Source organism: Fragaria vesca, linkage group LG7 (genome assembly GCF_000184155.1).
Source record: "Fragaria vesca subsp. vesca linkage group LG7, FraVesHawaii_1.0, whole genome shotgun sequence".
NCBI classification, from domain to species: Eukaryota; Viridiplantae; Streptophyta; class Magnoliopsida; order Rosales; family Rosaceae; genus Fragaria; species Fragaria vesca.
Genome location: NC_020497.1, coordinates 22,705,288 through 22,727,288, shown reverse-complemented (window position 1 = coordinate 22,727,288; position 22,001 = coordinate 22,705,288). Strand labels below are relative to the sequence as shown.

General features: G+C 38.4%; 4 protein-coding genes across 4 annotated transcripts; 2 read left to right on the top strand and 2 right to left on the bottom strand.

The window, feature by feature from the left end:
* Positions 1-404: 404 nt before the first annotated feature.
* On the bottom strand, positions 405-2,131 carry LOC101300104 (60S ribosomal protein L24-like). Its single transcript, XM_004308061.1, has 5 exons — positions 2,109-2,131; positions 1,174-1,249; positions 913-1,014; positions 645-793; positions 405-567 (listed from the first exon to the last, which is right to left on the bottom strand). Exons 1-5 carry the CDS (start codon positions 2,117-2,119, stop codon positions 405-407), a joined length of 501 nt encoding a protein of 166 aa, XP_004308109.1. The 5' UTR covers positions 2,120-2,131.
* A 3,499-nt stretch (positions 2,132-5,630) lies between these two features.
* On the top strand, positions 5,631-9,358 carry LOC101294714 (homeobox-leucine zipper protein ANTHOCYANINLESS 2-like). Its single transcript, XM_004309171.1, has 9 exons — positions 5,631-5,690; positions 5,774-6,003; positions 6,113-6,230; positions 6,337-7,026; positions 7,126-7,227; positions 7,302-7,502; positions 8,262-8,436; positions 8,517-8,881; positions 8,969-9,358. The coding sequence occupies exons 1-9, from the start codon at positions 5,658-5,660 to the stop codon at positions 9,356-9,358; spliced, it is 2,304 nt and encodes a 767-aa protein (XP_004309219.1). The 5' UTR covers positions 5,631-5,657.
* A 4,394-nt stretch (positions 9,359-13,752) lies between these two features.
* Positions 13,753-17,933, top strand: LOC101299820 (E3 ubiquitin-protein ligase XBAT33-like). Its single transcript, XM_004308060.1, has 10 exons — positions 13,753-13,981; positions 14,077-14,136; positions 14,479-14,550; positions 14,645-14,829; positions 15,185-15,345; positions 15,438-15,496; positions 15,583-15,629; positions 15,704-15,847; positions 16,409-16,500; positions 17,087-17,933. The coding sequence occupies exons 1-10, from the start codon at positions 13,805-13,807 to the stop codon at positions 17,620-17,622; spliced, it is 1,533 nt and encodes a 510-aa protein (XP_004308108.1). The 5' UTR covers positions 13,753-13,804; the 3' UTR covers positions 17,623-17,933.
* A 616-nt stretch (positions 17,934-18,549) lies between these two features.
* On the bottom strand, positions 18,550-19,770 carry LOC101299533 (CEN-like protein 1-like). The gene is made up of 4 exons (XM_004308059.1): positions 19,488-19,770; positions 19,272-19,333; positions 19,123-19,163; positions 18,550-19,018 (listed from the first exon to the last, which is right to left on the bottom strand). The coding sequence occupies exons 1-4, from the start codon at positions 19,689-19,691 to the stop codon at positions 18,798-18,800; spliced, it is 528 nt and encodes a 175-aa protein (XP_004308107.1). The 5' UTR covers positions 19,692-19,770; the 3' UTR covers positions 18,550-18,797.
* Positions 19,771-22,001: the final 2,231 nt, after the last annotated feature.

The window sequence follows — 22,001 nt, the reverse complement described above, 5'->3', positions numbered from 1 at the left end:
CTCGCCGGAAACTGGAAAAAACGGACTCGCCGGGGAGGGGAAGTGGTCGGGGACGCTGCTGGAGTCTTCTAGGGTGGAGGCGCGCCGTCGCCGGCGCCGGAGGATGGACAACGGACGGACGTCCGCACTTTAAGCCGAGTGCGGACGTCCGCTCTATATCCTTTCTGTATATATATATATATATATGGAAGGAATAGAAGATGAAGCAGCGAATTAATCAAAGTAGATATCCAAACAAAAAACATATATCCCTCCTTAACTTGTGCTGATAAGACCAGAGTCACCAGACCACAGATGATGGAAGTTTCATGCATGTCATTAAGCATAAAGAACTGCATAACCTGCTGGTACTAATTAAGTTGAGAAAACACGAATCAATGTCTGAGATCGTCGAGTAAGTTTGTTCATCGCTTGCCCTTGGCTCCTCCAGCAGCCTTGGGGCCCTTATTTGCACCACCACCCTTAGGGAAGTTACCCTTGCTTTGATTCTTTGTTGACCTAGCCATTACTTCTGCCTTCTTCGCCCTCTTTTCGTCCTTGGTTTTCTTGATCCTCTCCTTAATTTCACTGCACAGGCAACATTTGTATGCTTAAGATTCTCAGAAAAGAAACTCAAAAAAAGGGAGGCATAAAAAGATATATACCGAAGAGCAGCCTCTCTTGCAGCATCACGAACTTCAGGTTTTTCGCTTCGTCTCTTCTGTATGACCTCCAATGTAGCACCCACTATGGATCGAGAGTAAGGCTTCTTGGTGGAGCGACGCCTCTTCTTGACAGTTTCTTGAGCAATATCCTGATTGTAATACCCAAAATTAGCAAGCAAAGTAACACTGACTGTAAACAGATTGATTGTATTGCAAGTTCTTACTTCTCAATCAATAAATGATTTTCTATATATCAGGTATTAATTACCTTCTTGTGTTGCTTTCTGTACATGGCTGTCCAAGCAATTTTAGCTGGCTTCAGTCTGTTATGGAAGTACCTTTTGTTCTTAGAGTTTGCAAACAGGAACACCTAGCTTGATTCATCCAGAAAGATAATGAAGTTCCAGAAAACATGGGGTAGCATCAGAGGAACTGAGTCAACTGACACTATAACAGTCTAAACAAAACAATCGTAATGCTGCATGTCTTATTGAAAATCTGATGTTATTAAGTTGTGCCCCCCTTTTACCTGAGAATCCGAGCGAACAAATCGGATGCCTCTACCCGGGTAGATCTTTGCTCCACTGAAGCGGCATAACTCAGTCCTGACATTCCAATTTGAACAATAAATTGTTACATACCTTACCACAAATCCACAATTACATGTGACTCACGATTGTATGTGATTCACGAATGAAACAAATGCTATAGCTAGCTTATTGTTGAGCAAAGTCCCAGCTACCATAGTAATGGTTACATCTCAAAATTGCTAATTAATCTGCAGTGCACTCACTATAAGTCGATCTGTATCTTAATGCCAACACAAACCTAAACGAGATATTTTAAGAGTACTCGATCAAGCAGTGCTAAACGCTCATCAGTACATTTTGATACTAGTTCATCTTCATTTCATTATAATCAGAGACACACAATCAAGATTAATATGAGGATCAAATCAATTATTACAACGTCAAATACTTCAAAGCAACACCTATATCTAACCAAATCAACCACAAGTTCACAAATTCGATCCGAATTCTCCAGCACGAAAAGTAAATGAAATTTTGGTCAGATGACCTACTTCGACTAAAAACACCATAGTACAAACTAAGTGTTCCATTAAAGTGACACAAAGAACCATTCCCAACCAACCCAGAAAATATTAGACACAGCCATTAACTATTACCCTCAAGGTTCTCAAAGATTTCATTATCTCTCTCAACAACCAAACCGAGTTACAGAAGGGAGCATTCCTCATTAAACATCACACATTGTCATCTATCCACCTTCATGAATATGAATTCAGAATTTCAGATGATGATCCACACTTTAAGATCGATCAGCTAAACACGCGTTCATATCATTAAAACCCTAGAAATAGATCAATCAAATACTATAAATGCAAAGGAAAATAATAGAATGAAAGTAGGATAAATATGGAAAAAGAACAAGAAGAAAGCGTACTTGAGAACCATGACGGTAGCTTGGTCTCTCCCTCTGAGAAATAAAACCCTAGAAATGGTAAGAATTGAAAGTGACGAAGCTAGAAGATGGTACGTCCAGAAGAACTATTTAGATTTTCGTTTCATGTAATGGCGGAGGGTGTTGGACTTTGACCAACAAGTTGTTGGGCCAGATCCGAATAGAGAGGCCCATCTAATTGTTTGGGAGCTAGAATTTTGACTCGGTAAAAAATAACCCACGAATAGGCAAAGTTTGGTAAAAGTTTTTTTCCAATCCAATTTAAATAAAAACTCAAACAACTAATTTTTTTTCCAATTATTCAAAATTTCAAATAAAACTTTGCTGAAATGGAAAACATACTCTAAAAAGAAAACTATTTCGAAACATAGGGATATATCTTTGAACATTGAATGTAATATATCACAAAAGGAAATAAATCCTCTTAACAAGGAATTATGGATAATTTATCGATTTTTAGACAAGATTTACTGGAAAAGCAGCTGTCTAATCCTAATTTCGATTCCAATTAATTAATTGAATGTCCTAATAAGGTATGGCAATCTCTGTATATGGAGAATTTCTGTTTGATTTACTTCCAAATATGGAACTTACCAAATAATTAGCATTGGTGACGTCATATGTTCAGACCATTCTGAATTTTAAAATTATAGTGGTGCAATTTCAAAAATTCAAAACTTATAATATGAAGTTCTTAATTACCCCTACCATGTATACATACACACTGCATAACATTGTACTGGCTATGTGGAGTTAAAATCATAGCACGTAAAAAATTATTACTAAATTTGTTGTTATGTATTAAGTTACATGATATAGTTAATTGAATGCGAATGCATTAGGGGATTGAGATGAATGCATGCATCTGATTAGAAACAAGCAATACATAGTTTAATTAAATTAAGCTTAAATGTGTTGGGAATGCATATATTTTAGAGAAATACTAAAGGCTACGTACTATCATTTCAGCTACAAATTATATAAAATTAGAGGTTTCTTATCCCACATAAGTAGTCATCAGTTAGGGATGGTTCATGGACTTGATGAAACTTATCTAACTCTATGATGCTCGATTGCACAGTCTATTACATAATTATGGGATTTAATTCAGTACATTATTGGTGTATTCAACCTAAAAACAAAAAAATAAACAGAAAAGGTCTAAACTGTACTTACAATCTTGCATTTAGTAATGTGGAGAAAAATTTAGTTGCATCAACAATGTTGTCTTCAATATGTGCAAATACGAGTACAAATGATATCAATATTGACTGCTATTCAACAAATTACGTACATACCATATAAAAGATTATGCATTTACGGTTACCTTTAAATTCTATCTAGGATGACTTTCCAATCAAGTAATGTATATCACAGATAAGAACAACAATGAAGATATGTTATCCACGACTTTCCACGTGTAAGAAAATATATGTGAGTTGACTCTAATGGAAACAAATTTGAAGACAAAATAACGACAATGTCATTACATCTTTAGCTGACTGTCTTATAATTAACGTCACGACATGACTTCATTAGTCTATACGCGGTACGGTACACGTGTTAGAAAAATATGCATTTTGTCACTGCGATTCATCCAGATTGACTACACCCAAGACTATAATGTTTAAACCAAAAATGCAGTTGTGTTTTCCTTTCAAAACATGAATCAGATTGTAAGAAATAAATTTTGAAGATAAATGGATATTGCAATATTTGGCCTAAATTTTGAGGATGAATTTGTGTGATAAGGAGGAGAGGGGAGCGTGATGTAATGCATAGAGGACTTAGATGGAGTCATGGAGGTACAGCAAATCAAAAGTACCAAACCCTGCAACCTAGGTGGGGCACAATTTAAGGAATCAAAACCCACAGATTACCATTCTACCCTCCAAACTCACCCCCTGATTGGCCGCATGGATCTCCCGCTCACCCAAAACCATGTGCCCCTCCGCACCGGACTTTCCCTCTGCCAAGACAAAAGTTTCCAGACTCTCCAAAATCTCTCCCACGCGCTAAGACACGCGACGGGCGGATTTCACGAACCTTGTGGGCCCCGCTCTCTTCTCTATCTCTCTCTCTCTCTCTCTCCTTTATATACCTCCCCCTATTTATGCATTATATTTTGCTCTCCTCTCAACTCTCAACTCTCAAGGCTTTTTTGCTACAGTGAAATTTGGTGTTGCAGGATCAAAAAACCAAATAGCCATTTTCAACAATTTGGTTTCAGAGTTTCTGAAATTTGATTCAATATTCAGAAGAAGCTTCATTGACTCCTCTGATCCTTCTTCTTCTTCTTTAGAGGTCCATGTAAGTCAGCTTCCCAAGTCCTTGTGTTTATTATTATTAATGTTTTTCAAGGATAAACTAATATGTATTGTGTATATATATATATATATATGTGTGTGTGTCTGTATTTATATTTTATTAATCTGTCTCTTTCTCTTCCACAGATCCCAGAGAGATAGAGAGAGAGAAGGATCTGAAACAATCCATTAACTGTGTTGTTGTTGGACAAAGACAGAGGCTTTAGTATTTGCTCACTGTCAAAATTTAAAGGTATACTGGGGTTGGTTTGCTTTGCTTTGCATGCCCATCTAACTATCTATCTGTAACATCATAAGAGAAACAGAGGGAGAGAGAGAGAGGAGGAGGCCCAGTTGGGGTCTTTTTCTCTGCTTGGATTTGGTATTGGAAAAGTCATTGTGAAATAGTGTTATGAAAGTGAGATAAGCTCTCATGGCCTTTTCCTCTTCTGTTTTCCTTTGAGACCCTTTTGAGTTTTTATTTTTATTTTTTCTTCTGGGTCCTTTTCAATCCTGCCAAACTATTAGTCCAAGGGGGAGAGGGAGCAGAAAAGGAAGGAAATTTAGGGCTTTTCCTTCAACCATAGTATATATAAACCCATGATGATGATGTAATTGTGTTTATACAAAGAAAGGGGTTTTGGTTGGGACCTGTGGTTGGTTGGGTTTGAAGTTTGAAGTTTGAACTGGGAATCACAAAAAAGAAAAGGCCTTTTCTTGTCTTCTTCCTCCTTTTTTTCTCTCTTATATCTGAAACCAAATTCTATAGTTATGCATGGGAGTTGACAAAGGAAGCAGCTTTTTATTCTGTTTCTACTTAGGAATCGAAATCTCCCACCTTTTCAATGCTTAGCTCAATCTGGCAAAATTTCTGTATAAGGTCAAGGATTTAATATATATTTTCCTTTAAGAGAAAATCTGTTTATATAAATATATATATATATATACCTTTCTGATAGTGATAGTGACAATTGCTAATAGAACCTGCAGTTACAGAAGGGTCAAATAGAGCCAGACCAGTTCAGATAGAGCAAAAAGAGAGAGAGAGAGAGAGTGATTTAATATCTTAGTTGTTTCTTGGTTTTTTTGTTTGTCCCCAGTTTTGATGAATTTTGGAGGTTCGGTCAGTGATAGTGGAGGTGTTGGGGGTTCAAGAGTTGTGGCTGAGATTGATCCACACAGCAGTGGTGGTGCCATTGCTCAACCACACTTTACTCCCAATTCAATGCAGAGTTCCTCTGCCCTCTCTCTTTCAATAGTATGCTTTGTCTAATCTTTTAGTTAGTTTGTGTTCATGTTTATGCTGTAGTTGTGCTTGACTGTTGCATTCTGCGTTTGTAGGTGCAGCAAAACATGGATGGGCACGGTGACCTTGACCTGATTGCTGAGAGTTTCGACCCTGGAATTATTGGGAGACTGAGGGAAGATGAGTTTGAGCAGAGCCGGTCAGGCAGTGAACATTTTGATGGGGCATCTGGTGATGATCAAGACCCTGCCGATGAGGATGATCATCCTCGCAGGAAGAAGAAGTATCATCGTCATACCCCCAGCCAAATCCAAGAATTGGAATCGTATGATTATTTCTCTCCATTGTAGCTGTTTTTGTGTTTGTGTTTGTATTTATTTTTCCCTGTTTTTATTTTTGTCTGTTTTGTTGTTCCTGATGTTCTTGTCGTGTAGTTTCTTTAAGGAATGCCCACATCCTGATGAAAAGCAAAGATCGGACCTCAGCAGGAGGCTTGGCTTGGAGACAAAGCAAGTCAAGTTTTGGTTCCAGAATAGAAGAACTCAAATGAAGGTTGATTTCTCTCTTTTATAGTGTAGTCCTTTTTGGTTGGATTTCGTTTTAAGATTATTTGTTTAATCAATATTTGACATGTAAATGGGTGATTTCAATGAATCAGACACAACTGGAGCGCCATGAGAATATAATTCTTAGGCAAGAGAATGACAAGCTTCGAGCTGAGAATGGTGTCATGAAGGATGCTATGTCAAATCCAATATGCCACAACTGTGGTGGCCCTGCCATTCCTGGCCAAATTTCTTTTGATGAACACCAACTGAGGATTGAGAATGCTCGATTGAATGATGAGCTCAGTCGCATTTGTACTTTGGCGCAAAAGTTCTTGGGCAGGCCCATTTCGAATTTGGCTGCTCCCCCTTCTCTTCCCAGCTCAACTGCAGGTTTGGACCTGGCCATGGGAATAAATGGGATGGGTGGTTTGCACGCTGGGAGCAGCCATCGGTTGTCAATGGGGTTTGAGTTAGGAGATGGGGTTGGGAGCTCTTCGCCTATGATGCCCCTAACAAAACCGGCTATTGGAATGCCAAATGAGTTGCAGCATCTGAATGATAGACATGTTTACTTGGAGCTTGCTGGGGAAGCTATGGATGAATTGGTTAGAATGGCTCAAGCAGATAGCCCTTTGTGGATGAAAAGTTCAGATGGTGGAACCGAAACATTGAATGTCGAGCTGTACAAGACATCTTCTTGCATTAGTACCAGACAAAGTGGCTTGGTAACTGATGCTTCAAGGGATTCTTGTATGGTGATCATAAACAGCATGGCTCTTGTAGAGACTATGATGGATGCGGTAATGCTTATCTGCTCTTTATTTCTGTTTGTATTTACTTTTATGTCTAAAATAGAGGAATGCTTGATACTGGTTGTTTGTTTTCTTTTGTTTGAGTAGAATCGATGGACAGATATGTTCCCTACTTTGGTTTCTAGAGCCTCCACCATTGGCATAATTTCCAGTGGCCCAAGTGGAACCAGAAATGGAACTATTCAAATGGTGTGTCTCTTTTCTTGTGTCTCTTCCTATGTGCTTAGTTGTTCAAGCGAAACTCAGAAGATCTTATTTTGTAGATGCTTGCCGAGCTTCAAATGCTTTCGCCATTGGTTCCAGTCCGTCCACTGAAGTTCCTTCGTTTCTCCAAGCAGCTTGCAGAGGGTGTGTGGGCTGTTGTTGATGTTTCCGTTGACATCCACCAAGATGCTTCCAGTATGAACTGCCGGAGGCTTCCTTCTGGCTTCATTGTGCAAGATGTGCCCAATGGTTACTCCAAGGTAAATATTGATTGGTTAATCAGGTTGTCGGTAAATTTCAATACTATGTTTTTAATGAGGTTGTTGAATTGACTGCATAATAAGTCTGTTGAGAACAAAGCAAGATGAAATCATGGACAGTTAAATCTTCTAAATCTAATTGATTTGTGCTTCCAAGAATTTACTTTGTTTGATGGTGTTGGTCCTATTGTAATGTATTGTGTGCCTAGGAACCTGTATTCTTTATTGTTATTTACTGATGAAGATGCCTTCTCATTTACTGATGAAGATGCCTTCTCATTTTGATTAAGTTTGAATAGAATACACACATATTGTTTATGTGCAGGTGAAAGTAAATCTAAACCTTGGTAATTTCATCTTCGTCACATAAACTATGTGTTTGATGCTTCTATTCCTATCGTTCTGTCTGTCTTAATGAATTCTTTACTGTCTACGAGACTAAGTGACCTGGATCCAGTCTTACACTGTTGTATATTGAATTTCAAAATGTGATTGCTGCGCACTTGAATTTAAATCAGTGTTTTGTTTCTGACTCTAGGTGGTATTATCTCCTCTCTAGTTGTCTTTTTCTGATGCTTCCCCTCTCTTCTATCACAGTGGTGGTTTTTATTGGTTATCTTTTGGTTTTGGAAACAAGGAAAATTGAAATGGTCTCTGGTAAATTCACAAGGATAGCCAGCCTGCTACATACCTTGTGACCAGTAATTTAGGGTTTAGAGTGATATATATGCTGGGAATACTGATGGTTGTAATTTGCAGGTGACTTGGATAGAACATTCAGAATATAATGAGAGTGGTGTTCATCAACTGTTACAGCCACTACTACGTTCTGGTATTGGCTTTGGTGCACAGAGGTGGCTTACCACTCTCCAGAGGGAATGTGACGCCCTGTCTTTCCTTATGTCCTCTGCCAACCCTAATGAAGTTCCTAGAGGTAACTCCATTACTGTCTCAGCTAGCTTCTTTGTAATATCTCATATTTCATAATTAATACATGCCAATGTTTTCCAACAGGGTTAAGTATGAATTCAAAGAAAAGCATGCTAAGGCTGGCACAGCGAATGATGCAAAGCTTTTGTTCTGGGGTTTGTGGCTCATTAGTGCACCAGTGGGATAAACTCTGTATTGATAATGTTAGTGACAACGTGAGGGTTATGGTGCGGCAGAGTTTGGAGGTGGGTGAGCCATCTGGCTTTGTGTTGAGTGCTGCAACATCTGTTTGGATGCCGGTATCAAGGTCAAGGTTGTTTGATTTCTTGCGGAACTGGCAATTAAGGGGGCAGTGGGATATTTTAGTAGGCTGCCGTCCACTGCAGGCCATGGTTCAGATTGACAAGGATCATGAAGGTGGCAACAGTGTTTCTCTCTTTAATGCCAAGGTGAACATAACAACATTGTCTTTTGATCTTGTTATATTTTCATTCGATTTGTTTGTTCATGAATCAGTCATTTTCTGGAAATTTCAGGGTCTTGATGCCAGTAACAATAACAATATGCTGATGTTCCAAGAGACAATGACAGATGCTTCAGGCTCAATAATTGTGTATGCACCGATTACTTCAACAAGTTCAGATATCATGAGGGATGTCGTGTACGAGGGTGGAGATTCTACTTATGTAGAACTCTTACCATCAGGATTTGCAATCCTTCCTTGTGTCACTTCTGAATATGTCAAAGAAGAAGGAAACGGATCTGATGAAGGGGGATGTCTGCTGACAGTTGGATTCCAGATTGTGTGTGATGGTGGCCAACCAACATCCAAGCTCACTATGCACTCGGTAAAGACTATTATTGATCTCATTTCCTCCACCGTTCAGAAGATCAAAAGTGCCCTTCAAATAAATGATGGCCCTTGAAATACATGATATTTGTGATTTGTTAGTTTAGTTTAGATCACCTTGCATGTCTTTGTCTTTTGGATTTTGAGAAAAGAAAATACAGGATAATAGAATAGAAGATGGATGTAGAACCTCTGCATTCATGGGTTTCGAGTCAAGAACGAACCTCTTTCGGAGAGCTTTTTAGTACTGTCTGGTGCTATTGCTTATCAGGGATTAATAGTTTAAATTTCAAGCTTAAAGAAAACATTGGTTCGGGTATTGACTCAGTGGACCTTATATATGGTTATTGTGTTTGTTGGTTATACCTCACAGAAGTGTGGAAATGGAGCAGCAACCAACTTTTGTTTGCTAAATGTTTATTATAATTTTCTAAATTCTCTTTTGTTTCGTCTGCCTATTGTGTTTATGCGTTGGTTTTGTACTCGGAGCAAGCTAACAGTGTTGAACTAATAAAAATAGCTGTCCTTGCTAAGGCCATGCTAAACAGTAGTGATTACTGTTGGTCTATTAGATTTGTGTTTGCTTGACATTGTGAATTCATTGACACATTCTTTGTGTTTATTGAATAAACAATATTTGTCATGGCACTTCACATGATCATAACAACTTCATTGTTCTGCTGGATCGAAAGAGGTGGAACTCTATATCCTCAGTTTGTGTAGCTTGCAGTACACGTATTCGTGCCACTTTGAAACGAGAAGTGAAAGTTTGGGCGGATTATGACATACAAGGATCATTGAATTAGCAAGTCCCAATTCTAAATTATCGACAAGAGTTACATGTTTGAAACAAAATGGGAAGCAAATAATATATATGATTGGTGAAAAGTCGGCACAATCCAAATTGGATACCGTTTGCTTCTCTCCAATAAGGTCTTAGCCTTCTTGCTATACGGTACCGTATACTTTTGAGTTTTGAAGTTGTAAACACCAAAATCATGAGGTTGAACCTCATTACATGTACGGTCACGGTCATGGTTGTAGTATATGCAGTTTGGTTTATATCCTGAAAAGTGAAAACTTAGAAGCCAAGACTGCTATTGAAGAGTTATCACCTAAAATATTGACATACCACCTAAGCAACTTTTCTAAATCCAAACCAAAAACGCGGAATTCCTTTGTCCTCCGTTTTTTAATACCACACCAACAATTCTCTCTCGTTTGAATACACGAGATATCTCTCCGGGCAAAAACCCATATGTTTTGGTCACAACACCTAACCAATTCTACGTCTGAGTAGAACTAGCAAAACTCCTCAAATACGATCACAACAATGCAATCATCTGGATACAAGATTGGATCAGCTGAAATTGTAGTACGTGTGAGGTAATGCTGATACTCTTCACCTCGTAATCTTATTGTCGATTGTTGATGATTCAAAGGAGGAAGCCGAATGATTGAATTTTCTTTCTCTCTCCTTCCCTTAACTCTAGAGAAAGGATTTATCAGTGTTACTACAAAATTCTCATCCAAAGCTATCAACCATCCCTTTGAGGATCCAGAAAACCGTTTATAGTTAGGTGGCACTGTGACTTGCATATCAAGAACCTTTTTTTTCCATAATGTTGTACAAGTTCCATGTATCTTCTTCTTTTGCACGAATCAAGAGCATAGGAGGGTGATGAGAATTTGACATCATCTTAGCTTGTTGGATTCGATTATCGTTTGCTACGCAATTCCATGATTTACAAACAATGCTACACCGCAAATAATCTGATGGCAAACTTTTCCAATCTGGATACATAATTTGAAACATATAGTCCTGTATATATGTATATTTGGTAGAGATAGTCTACTTCTCCTATTCATTGAAGGTTAGGATTGTTGTCACAGATAGGAAGCTGCAGGTCTCCAATATCAATTGGTCTACTATTCCCTTGGGAACAATGTTGAATGTTCATAATTTCCAGAAGCCTAAACAAGAGAAAGTGTTGGACTATAATCTATCATTGAGAAGGGGAAAGGTCTAGCACTAGAACATTACTATTAACTTGGACATGCTTTGTGTTTCTTGATTAAAGATATATCATTTTTTTTATGGATAAACTTGAGATTAGCCGTTCTGAACTTCAGTGTTCTGCTAGATCCAAAGTGCTGGAACTCTATCTCTAGTCCCTCAGTTTGTTGGTGTAACTTGCAAGACAGATATTCGTGCCATTTTGCGATGAGAAGAAGTTTGGGCGGATTATGATGTACAAGGATCAACAAATCTTAATTCAAGAGTTCTAGAGAACTTATAATCGAAGTTGAGGAAGTAGCTAAGCAATAGTCTCAGTTCTAAAATATCAGAATTGCATGTTTGAAATAAATTTCAGCAATATGGAATATTAACACCACATGTAACAAATTAGTTAAACTCATCAGTACTATCAAAAGATAAAAGTTTGTCCCAAAACTACAAAGCATACTATTGGTTTTGGATATCAACAACTTCCTCAATCAATTGTTTTTTCACCTCTAATGTAAGTCCAACTTGTATCTTTATAGAGTCTAAGAAAAACCGACTGGCGACGCTCCTCAAATGTGATTACAACAATGCAATCATCTGGGAGAGCGTGCGCCACGCACCCGTCCATCTCCGCCGTCCATTTTGAAAAAGTCAAAAGTCCGCGTCAAATGGACGGCGGAGATGGACGGGTGCGCGGCGCACCTGGGTGCGCTGTATAATTTTCAATTATCTGGATGTAAAACTGGATCCACTGAAATTGAAGCACTTGTTACGTAATTGTGATATCTTTTACCGTAATCTCTTATTGTCCCTAGTTGAGAAGTCAACGGAGGAAGTTGAATGACTGAATATTCTTTCTTTATGTTTATGTTGCCAAAAATTCCACAGTAAGGATATATTAGCGTTACTCCAAAATTCTCATCCAAAGCTATCCACCATGAGGATTCACAAACCTTTTGATAGGTAGCTGGCACCATGATGTTATTTGCAGACATAAAACGGTGATGATGTCTTGCCATCATCTCTGCTGCTTGTTGGTTTTGATTATGGCCGGCTACAACATACCATTTTTTACAAACAGCACTAAACCGCAATTGATCTACTGGTGACTCAAGTCTCCTGAACACTCGGTCTAGTATCTTTTTTGGTAATCCGTTCCAATCTGGATACATAATTCCAATCCTACAGTGCTGCCCTTATCTCCGCCCTGCTGTATGTAGATTTGGAGTTTTGGGTGCCCAACAGTACTCCATCCCTCTATTTATAGAGATAGTCTACTCTTCCTATTTCATTAAAGTTTAGGACTGTAAACGATAGGAAGCTTAATTATATCCTATTTCAATTGGGAAACTATTCCTCCGGGGACTAAGATACCTTTGTCCTATAGAAAGAGGTGGAATTCTATCTCTACTTTCTAGTCTTGAGTTTGTTGCTGTAACTTGCAACACACGTATTCGTGTAAATCTCAAAGGAAACTTGTTTGTTCATGCAAGCCTCTATGCCTTTTGCTAAAATAGAAAAGGATGAGAATGATTCCTACAATGCTGACAGATCTGTTACCGTTTAATGGCCCACTGAGGCAGGCCCTTAGGTCCACCGCACACCCACCTTCACCTAATTCCTTGCGTGCAGCACGGGATCTTTCATTGTTGTGACAAGTTTTGCGCATGAACACTCACACTGTTAGCAAAACCTTTTTTTTTTTTTTTGGAGGAAAACACTGTTAGCAAAACTTGATAGAATGCAAAGTTAGAAAATGAAGCGAGTTTGTTCTTTGTTTGATGATAATGACATTGACTACAAAAATCAAAGTTCGTAACCATAACGTCGAATGATACAATAATTCATCTCGCTAATTACGTCACGAGAAGAAATACGATACTTGTTGATATGCTATGTAGTTGTGCAACACTAAAGCATACAAAATGACACAAATGCAATGCGTAATGTTCGAATCTCAAAAGTTCACACACATGTGTTGAGTTGGACTCCGTTACTCTTAGGTTTTTAGCTGATACAGTTTGTAATAATTTATCAATCGTATCAAGCATTTCGTTACTCTTTCTTTAATGTAACTATTTATGAAATATAATCGGAACAATGTTCGAAAATCATTTTTCATTTTTCCTACCAACAAGAAAATTAGAAGAGTACAAAAAACTCATCACATTGTCCTTACTTGGCAGACCCACCGCAGTTATAAGTCATTTCTTCTTCTTTTTCTCCCTTGTTGTCATCGTCCCTCAAAATCAACGCGACACAAAACAAAAACCAAAACATCCAACACCGACGACCTCTTCCACAGTGAAAACCACTTCACAGCAAGTCAAACCCACCTCCTCCCCCAGCTGCCACGTCATCCACCTCCAGCTCCCAACTCCAAAACCCCTCCAACCCATTCCACCTTTACCATTTTCGATTCAAAAGAGAGAGAGAGAGAGAGAGAGAGAGAGAGAGAGAGAGAGAGAGAGAGAGAAACAACAAGGTTTGGAGTGAAACAGAGGGAGGGGCAAAATGGGGAATTCATTTGGGTGCTCGGCGTCCGGCGAGAGGCTGGTATCGGCGGCGAGAGATGGGGATGTGATTGAAGCCAAGATGTTATTGGACTGCAATCCCTGCCTTGCCAAGTACTCAACCTTTGGAGGGCTCAACTCTCCTCTCCATTTCGCCGCCGCTAAAGGCCACAACGAGGTCGTTTTGGGTTCTCTCTTCTTTCTATCTGGGTTTTTGATTCTAGTTTTGATTCATGATTGTTTGGTTTTGCTGATTTAGGGTTTGATTTTCAGATTGTTTCGTTGCTTCTGGAGAATGGAGCTGATGTCAACTCTAGAAATTACTGTGGCCAGGTATGTTACTCGGTGCTGTTATAATCGAATTAAGCATTTCAATTTCTATTTGAGTGAATTCTGGGATGTGGGTAGTTAGAAAGATTGGAACTTTGTGTGTTTTTGATGTATAAATTGGGACCCTGGAATTGGAAATTGGAGATCATGATGGGATTTTTTTGATTAGGTTCGTGTTTTAGATTGGTTTCGATTATTTGTGGGGTTAAGCTGTCTTTTTTTTCACCGTCGAGAGAAGTTTTGGAAAACATACAGCTGGGATCTTTTGCATTGTGTGCAGCATTATTGTGGTTCTGAGATTGGAACTTAGAGGCTGACTAAGTAATTTGATTTGTGGGTTTAAAGACAGCGTTGATGCAAGCCTGTCGGTATGGACACTGGGAAGTTTTGCAAACGCTCCTGCTCTTTAGGTGCAATGTGAGTAGCTTCGGTGTTTGAGTTCTACCTCTTTTAGTGAAGTAGCATGTAGTGTTTTCATATCTAAAGTTCTTTTTTTTCTTCTTGATTCTAGGTTACGAGAGCAGACTACCTTACTGGCAGAACAGCTCTTCATTTTGCTGCTGTAAATGGACATGTGAGATGTATAAGACTTGTCGTAGCGGACTTTGTTCCTAGTGTTCCTTACGAAGCTCTGAATTCACAGATCGATAGTTACAGAGGTGATGGAGCAAATGCGACGAGTAAACCTGAGCAAAGGTATGTGGGTAGCTCCTATTCTTTCCTTAGTAGAGTAGAAAAGATACATCTATATTCTTCCTAGATTGGAACACAAATGGAAAAAGGTCATGGAATGGGATTACTTAGGGGCTAATTTACTAAATTATGTCTCAGCATGTATAATATTCAATGCAGTACTCAAATAGATTCAGACCAATCTTGGCCCATGTAAATTAGGTACTTTTATAGAGATATTACAGTTTATTTAGCTTTTGGACAAGCAAATTATCAGTTAGGTTAAGACGTTAAGTCGCAGTTTTGGTAACTTTAGGTTTCAATTTCAATTGGTATATACATCTCTTTCTTGCTATTTATTCATTCTATTCCAGTGCAGTGCTCTGTCGAAGTTTGTAAATAAGGTAGCAGATTGTGGCATTACCGCTCTTCATATGGCTGCATTGAACGGGTATTTTGATTGCGTACAGCTCCTACTTGATCTTCATGCAAATGTGGCAGCCGTGACATTTCATTATGGAACATCTATGGATTTAATAGGTGTGGTTTCTAGTTAGTTATTAGTACCTAACCCGATGGAGTGTTGCTTAATCATCCTGCTTTGGACTGAAAGTGAAATTTTACTTTTGTAGGAGCTGGTAGTTCTCCATTGCACTACGCTGCTTGTGGGGGTAACTTAAAATGCTGTCAGGCAAGTATTATATATATTTCTTTGATGGCCTGTTAAATAGTAATTTCTCTCTTGAATCTTAACTCAGTGGCTTCAAATCTGTGCAGATCCTCCTTGCAAGAGGTGCTAGCAGGACGACTTTAAATTGCAATGGGTATGGGTCTGCAGGCAAGTAAATTTGGTAATCGGTTACAATTGACATGATTAACATGAGGTATATTTTTTCAGGTGGCTTCCTCTTGATGTTGCCAGAATGTGGGGGCGCCACTGGCTTGAACCACTGCTAGCACCGAATTCCGACACAATAATACCGGCATTCCCCCTTTCTAATTACCTGTCACTGCCTCTCATGAGCATACTGAACGTAGCAAGGTAACTTTCAAATACAGTCCACCTCTGGATGTGAATCGTATCAAAATTCTGGGTCAAGTATATTAAGATATTGCTGTAGGGTATTGTCCTCGTCTCTTTTAAATGAATACATAGTCAAGTATATTAAGATTAAGCTCAACAAGTCAAATGAGTACACAAATATAGATTTCAGCATACAATCAGCAAATTCTAGAATAAGAAAGAGGGGCTTATTGGTTGGGGGTATTGCGGTTGTTTATTATGAAATTATCTTGAAAGAGTTTTGAACTTTTTTCTTTGAATCTTAATGACTGCTCAGTCCTGAATTAATGCACAAGTTGACAGATTTTGGGCATTGGTTGTTAGTTGTCAAACCATGCACCCAGTGTTTAATATCTGACGTCAGTAGATGCTATTAATATAAACTAGTGTTCCTTCTCCTTGCAAAAGTTTATAATTTAGGTTGATATCTATTGCTTGGAGTCTAAACTTTCACCATAACAATCACCTGCATAGACACTCCACACGCACACGCAGTCTTAATTATCACCATAAAGACTTACGTCTTGGATCTCATTGCAGAGAGTGTGGATTCAAGTCTGGGACAACCTCAATTGATGAGGCTGATAATTGCGCTGTCTGCCTGGAAAGAGCATGTTTTGTTGCTGCAGAAGGTTTGTCCCATCTATACTTTTCTTTTTGGTTCTTTAGACATGTTAGTCATTATTTTCCTCATATCTTCCCACATTACCTTTCACCGTGGTCTACCTGAATACTTGGTTCATGCTGTCGTATAACTCTGTAGTCACTTACCTAATAATCCTTTAGTGAGGCTTTACCAGTTTTATATGGAAGTATTTCCATTTAGTTCATTAGCCTTGAGAGCAAGTCCTCTGCAGTTACTGTGGGAATAAATTCTGATATACAATATAGCTCTATATTGGAGCTGTTTGTGTCTATTTCTCTTTAGTACTGTCTAAAGATCCAATTGCCTATGGGGTAAGTTAGTCAACCAATAATTTCTACATATATGCAGACAAGCAGACATCCAAATTTCTATTTCAAATCTTGTGACACAATGTTATGGAACACAGTGATTTTTTTTATGATATTGAGACGGTGCTAGCACCTAATTGATTTGAACAAAGTTATTAGATTATCCATTTATCACCATTAAAAATATGACTTGAACAAAGTTATTAGATTATTGAACTTCAGTTATGTCCTAACAAGGTTCACTTGTATTTCTTGTACTTTCAGGATGTAAGCATGAGCTTTGTGTTAGATGTGCACTCTATCTCTGCTCAACAAGCAACATCCCTACGGAAATGGTAGGCCCACCAGGGTCCATCCCGTGCCCTTTTTGTAGGCATGGAATCATCTCGTTTGTAAAGTTGCCTGGTTCCCCAGCAAAGGAAAACAAAATACCAATGTCACTGGGCCTCTGTAACCCATGCATGCTTCATCGTGACCCCTACCGTGAATCTCCAGCTTCTGCTCCAGAGATAAAAAAGAACCGTGTAGCTTCAGTTTCTTCGGAACTACTCTGCCCAGTCACTTGTAGTCCATTTCCTTCTGTCGCCATTCCATTGTGCACTTGCAATGATGGTCCATGCCCACCATTTGAATCACGGAATGCAGAAACTCAAGATGACTTTCCTGGTTCACAAGCGACATCAACTGACCAGAGTAAATTGGAAGGGCCAAGGCTTGAAAAAACAAGCTGTTCAAGCATGTTCTGGAGCAGAAGAAGTTGCAGCAGGGAGCATCAGTGCAATGCTGAGATAAACGCTTGACAAGTTCGGTTGTGATTGCACCTAAACTTCTCATGTGCCAGTAAAAAGGAAATTTTGTTTCGCAGTAGTGTCGTCTGTTTCGTCTGTATGTTTAACTCCTATTGTATGCAAACCCGTGTTTGCTTCCGGTTTTTTAGTTCAGGTGGCTAGCATGGTGGAATTTGGGTGTGGCCGTGTGGGAACTGTCATCACCCTTCCGGTTCCAGATTGCTTATGTGTTATTTAAGAGGGCTGTAAAATTTGGGTGGGGGATTATACATTGGTTGTAATTGTGTAAAAGAAAGAAAGAATGAATCTTTTTTCACTGTATTATTCTTCCTTTCAAATTTCTCACTGTGGCTTCCTTTTGCCTCTGCAAAAAGCATGGATAGGACTTCTTGGTTATGCATTTTCCCAAGATGGACTGATGTCAAAGACCAAAACCTTTCTCAACATCTTTAGTTTGGTTCAAAAATCAAATGCATCTCAGTTACTGAGTCGATTGCTCGATCTTTTGACAGTAAATGATTCTTAGGAACCACTAACAAATTAGGTTTTCTTTGCAAGGTTCATTTGAAGCATGTTGAAACTTTGCTATAGAACAGAGTTTTAGTGAGCAAGGGCATTTGGAAGGCTCTAGCTAAAGTTATAAACTTGAGCAAGGGCAATTGAAAGGCTCTAGCTAAAGTTATAAATTGAAGATCGTACGAATATTTCGTCTTAGCATCTTTGAAAAACTTGAAAACCTAGGAGATTAGATTTTGATTCCAGGGTCTTGAGCTCTATCTTCTAAACATCGCAAAGTGCCTCAAGAACCAAATTGATCAACACTCTTAGATTAATTATTTCAAATGACAATAATCGAAGGACACGTAGCTGTGTCTACTGCCTACTAGGCTAGTAGCAATACCCATACATATGCAAAGTTCCAAAACCAATGTCTTATTGAACAAGAGCCAAAAAAGCTCAGAGCAAAAGAACAAAATACAAATCAACGATACTGGACAAACGTACATAGACTGAAACCCTAGCTGCTAAAAAAAACACACAAAAAGTTACCTACGTAAGTTACGATAGTACTGGAAGGAAAAAAAATTTCCCAAGCGGAACCCCTGAGCTCCGATCAATATGTTGTTATTGGAATTTAATTAGTACGTTTTCCCTTATTGATGTGGTCTGAGCTAGTCAATTACTCATCATCTTCTTCTGGCTGCAGTTTCTCTTTGTGCATTGAAGTAGACAGCAGCCACAGGCAGGCCAAGACTATTCTCTTGTGAAAACTTTCTTGTGTTGAAGTTGTCCCGCGAAGCCGGAACTCTCACCGTCTGCCTTCCTCTAGTCTGCTGGAACAACAGAAACACGTACCGGTGAATCCCCACCACCGGCTTTGGAGTTTCATACTCCACAACTTCTCTTCCTGCTCATGAAATTGATTGCATACAAACTGATTACCATTTGTATGATACATATAAAAAACCCTAAGCAATGGAATTTCGATTGTTATAATGTACATGGTCTTACCAAAGGAGACATCAGTGGTACCAGGAATGTCTGTCACCATCCTGAAATTAGTATATGAATTAACATTATGACTTGTATGAATAATTTGGCATCGAGTAATGAGAAATGAGGGTATAAAACTATGACTTTGTTGGATGATGAATACAAACCAGTGGAGATGTTCTCTCAAGCATGGATCACTGGGGCTTGGGTAATCAGGGTCTGTCATAATCTTCACGAGTTGATCACCACAATTCAGAGAGCCAAACAACAAAAAGAAAAGGTACGTTATTACATATAACAGCTCGCAAGATATAGACGTACTATCAACTAAGGAGTGAAGCTATGAACTTATTCAGATCAAAGAAAGCTATGATAGAACTTACCAATGTATAAGCAGCCCTCATATCTTCACCACCGATGTCGACGCGAGGCTTAGCAGCAATGACAGAAGGCATGATCTCGTGGCCATTAGATACTTGTTTGTTGCAGCTACTGTAAACTACATTCATTTTCACAGATGGGGTGAACATGTCCACAACCTCTCCTACCACTCTTCCAAGGGTCAGGGTCTCCATTATCCTTGACATCAATGAAGAAGTGCAGCAGTATCAGAAAGATTATATAAGCAACTAGCAGAAGATGAATGTGTGTTTTGTGGTGTTATGTTACTAAGGTATGAGAATGTTGGCTTATATAGGCACAAGAAAGCTAGCAAATTAAGGACGTACGAACGATTACATTTAGAGAGTCAAAGAAAGAGATTACTGGCTTACAAGTTACAATCTAAAAGAATATTGAGGGTTTACTTAGGGAAATGACATGTGTGATGTGAATTTGTTGAGCTTGTCCAAATTAATTATCAGATATCCCTCTCTGAATAGCATAAAGTTTTCTGACCAGCCAAAAGAAAAAAACAGCATAATATTGAGTTCCTGCTGCAGATATAAGAATCTAATGTCATTGCCTTATTGGGTTAATGATAATGAAGAGAATATAGCTTTTTCCTATTTTCATATTAGAAACTATATCTCTGCTGAGCAATTAGGTGCTCATCTTTTTCCCTCTCCTTTTTTATCCTGCATTCGCGTGAGAGAATCAACACAACACTGTGCACTGTGTGTGTGTGTGTGATATCCAGAGGAAGTTATGAGATTAACTGAGACGTGCAGCAATACATGTATATGTATATTTAATTTAGTCTTCTGAGATTTGTGCCATACAGCTACAATAAACAGCACCTGTGGAACTCTAGAAGAAGAATTTTGAGTAAGCTGTAAAAGGACTCATACACTTCTTTCTTCTTATGGTAATGAGGAATCATAGAGTTTTTTTTCTTCTTATGGCACTTAAAATTGTGTTATTCCTTGAGAACCTAGGCCTTTTTCTGTTTTACATATTATATGCGCTTGTGATCCCTTAATTAGGTGTAGGATTAGACTTAACACCGCTACTTTTGAATGCATAACCTCCAACTTAATTTGAAACATTTACTTAGTGTTAATTTGAAGGACAACAATGTACATAATCGAATAGAATCTGAGCTGCAGCCAGCCGTAAACTAATAAAAACCAGAACTATAGCTATGGCTGCTATTAGTTATATATGAACAAACGAATTAAGAATGCCATGGTTCTACTTTAATAGCTGGTTAATTTGTGAAAGTTAAAGACCAAAGGAATATGAGGAAGCACGTACATCGACTTACCCTTAAGGTCTAGAGTGAATGAATGAAATGAACCATTTCAGACTTGACACCTCATTTGATGTGAAATGTCTGCCATTGCCAGCATTTTACCAGAAGCTTTTGATTCTTGACTGTCACTCATTCGTTTCAATTCCCCAATCATCAGCATAAATTAAATTGAGGCAAATTTTGTGTCCCGTCTCTTCTAAGTTCGACACGTTCTCGAGGAAGCTGAACCTATTTCTAGACCAATAGGTATCGTGTCGTTTGCATAGACCTTGAGTGAAGGAAATGCTTGGTACCCGTTATAAGTAGAGAATAGAATAAGAGGCTCCATATCTTGTTGTGCTTTGTATTCGTGGTTTAGTGTTTGAGAATTTTTTTTAAACATGATTCTATCTAGTGTGAGTTTTGGTCGGATTTTCAAACCCTAAACTTTGCCTTTCTCACAACTAATTAAGGTTGTGGAGCAAACAATGAATGGTGTTCTTGGTGCCTGATTGCCTGCAATATATGTTCGAGGTTGCAAACTATTCAAATTGCGACCCTCATTTCTCGTGTCTATAGAGAAGTAAACCTAGCTTATACATTATATAGAATGAGAGACTACACCTTAATGATCTTTGTGCCTTTAAGTCTTTAAATTCCAAGTTACCATTTTTTCAACTACAAAACATTACATTGTAATACTTAAACGTTATTTACATACAAAAGTTTGGAAATAAGGTAGCAGATTGTGGTTTGGGGTTCGGAAATAACATGGTCGGTCACGCCGGTGAAGTAACCAACAGTTCATATACAACATATCTCAACAGTTTGTTTGTCCAACTCTTTTCAAGTCCTTTTAGCTGAGCGAGAAGAGGATCATATAGAGAAGATTGTTACAGACTCCTCTAGAGAAAAAAGAGATGATTCTAATGCAATTTTGGTTTCGAATGATTATGAATTTGGAAAGCACAATAACGTTATGGTTGAAGTGAATAATGAAGATTCTAGTTTGATGGAATCTAATCATCAAACTAAGTTTTGTTGGGGTGATTTGGAAAATGAAGAAGTACCCTTTGGTCTTCGTACATATACTCAAAATGAGATGACGGGTCTTTTGAGTTCTTGGTATGAAAATGGTGAAACAACTCGAGAGGATGAAAATCTTCTCAAATATTTACCAAAGTCTCAAAAGAAAAAAATAGAAGACAGAAAAAGATTAACGAGA

Coding starts and splice junctions, on each gene's coding strand:
- LOC101300104 (XM_004308061.1), bottom strand. Junction 794..912: donor ACAGAAAGCAACACAAGAAG/GTAATTAATACC, acceptor TATTACAATCAG/GATATTGCTCAAGAAACTGT. Junction 568..644: donor GCAAGAGAGGCTGCTCTTCG/GTATATATCTTT, acceptor TTGCCTGTGCAG/TGAAATTAAGGAGAGGATCA.
- LOC101294714 (XM_004309171.1), top strand. CDS start 5,658: ATGCAGAGTTCCTCTGCCCTCTCTCTTTCAATA. Junction 6,231..6,336: donor ATAGAAGAACTCAAATGAAG/GTTGATTTCTCT, acceptor TCAATGAATCAG/ACACAACTGGAGCGCCATGA. Junction 7,027..7,125: donor TAGAGACTATGATGGATGCG/GTAATGCTTATC, acceptor TTGTTTGAGTAG/AATCGATGGACAGATATGTT.
- LOC101299820 (XM_004308060.1), top strand. CDS start 13,805: ATGGGGAATTCATTTGGGTGCTCGGCGTCCGGCGAGAGGCTGGTATCG. Junction 14,830..15,184: donor ACGAGTAAACCTGAGCAAAG/GTATGTGGGTAG, acceptor ATTCCAGTGCAG/TGCTCTGTCGAAGTTTGTAA. Junction 16,501..17,086: donor ATGTTTTGTTGCTGCAGAAG/GTTTGTCCCATC, acceptor TTGTACTTTCAG/GATGTAAGCATGAGCTTTGT.
- LOC101299533 (XM_004308059.1), bottom strand. CDS start 19,691: ATGTCAAGGATAATGGAGACCCTGACCCTTGGAAGAGTGGTAGGAGAG. Junction 19,164..19,271: donor TTGAGAGAACATCTCCACTG/GTTTGTATTCAT, acceptor TACTAATTTCAG/GATGGTGACAGACATTCCTG. Junction 19,019..19,122: donor TACCACTGATGTCTCCTTTG/GTAAGACCATGT, acceptor TTTCATGAGCAG/GAAGAGAAGTTGTGGAGTAT.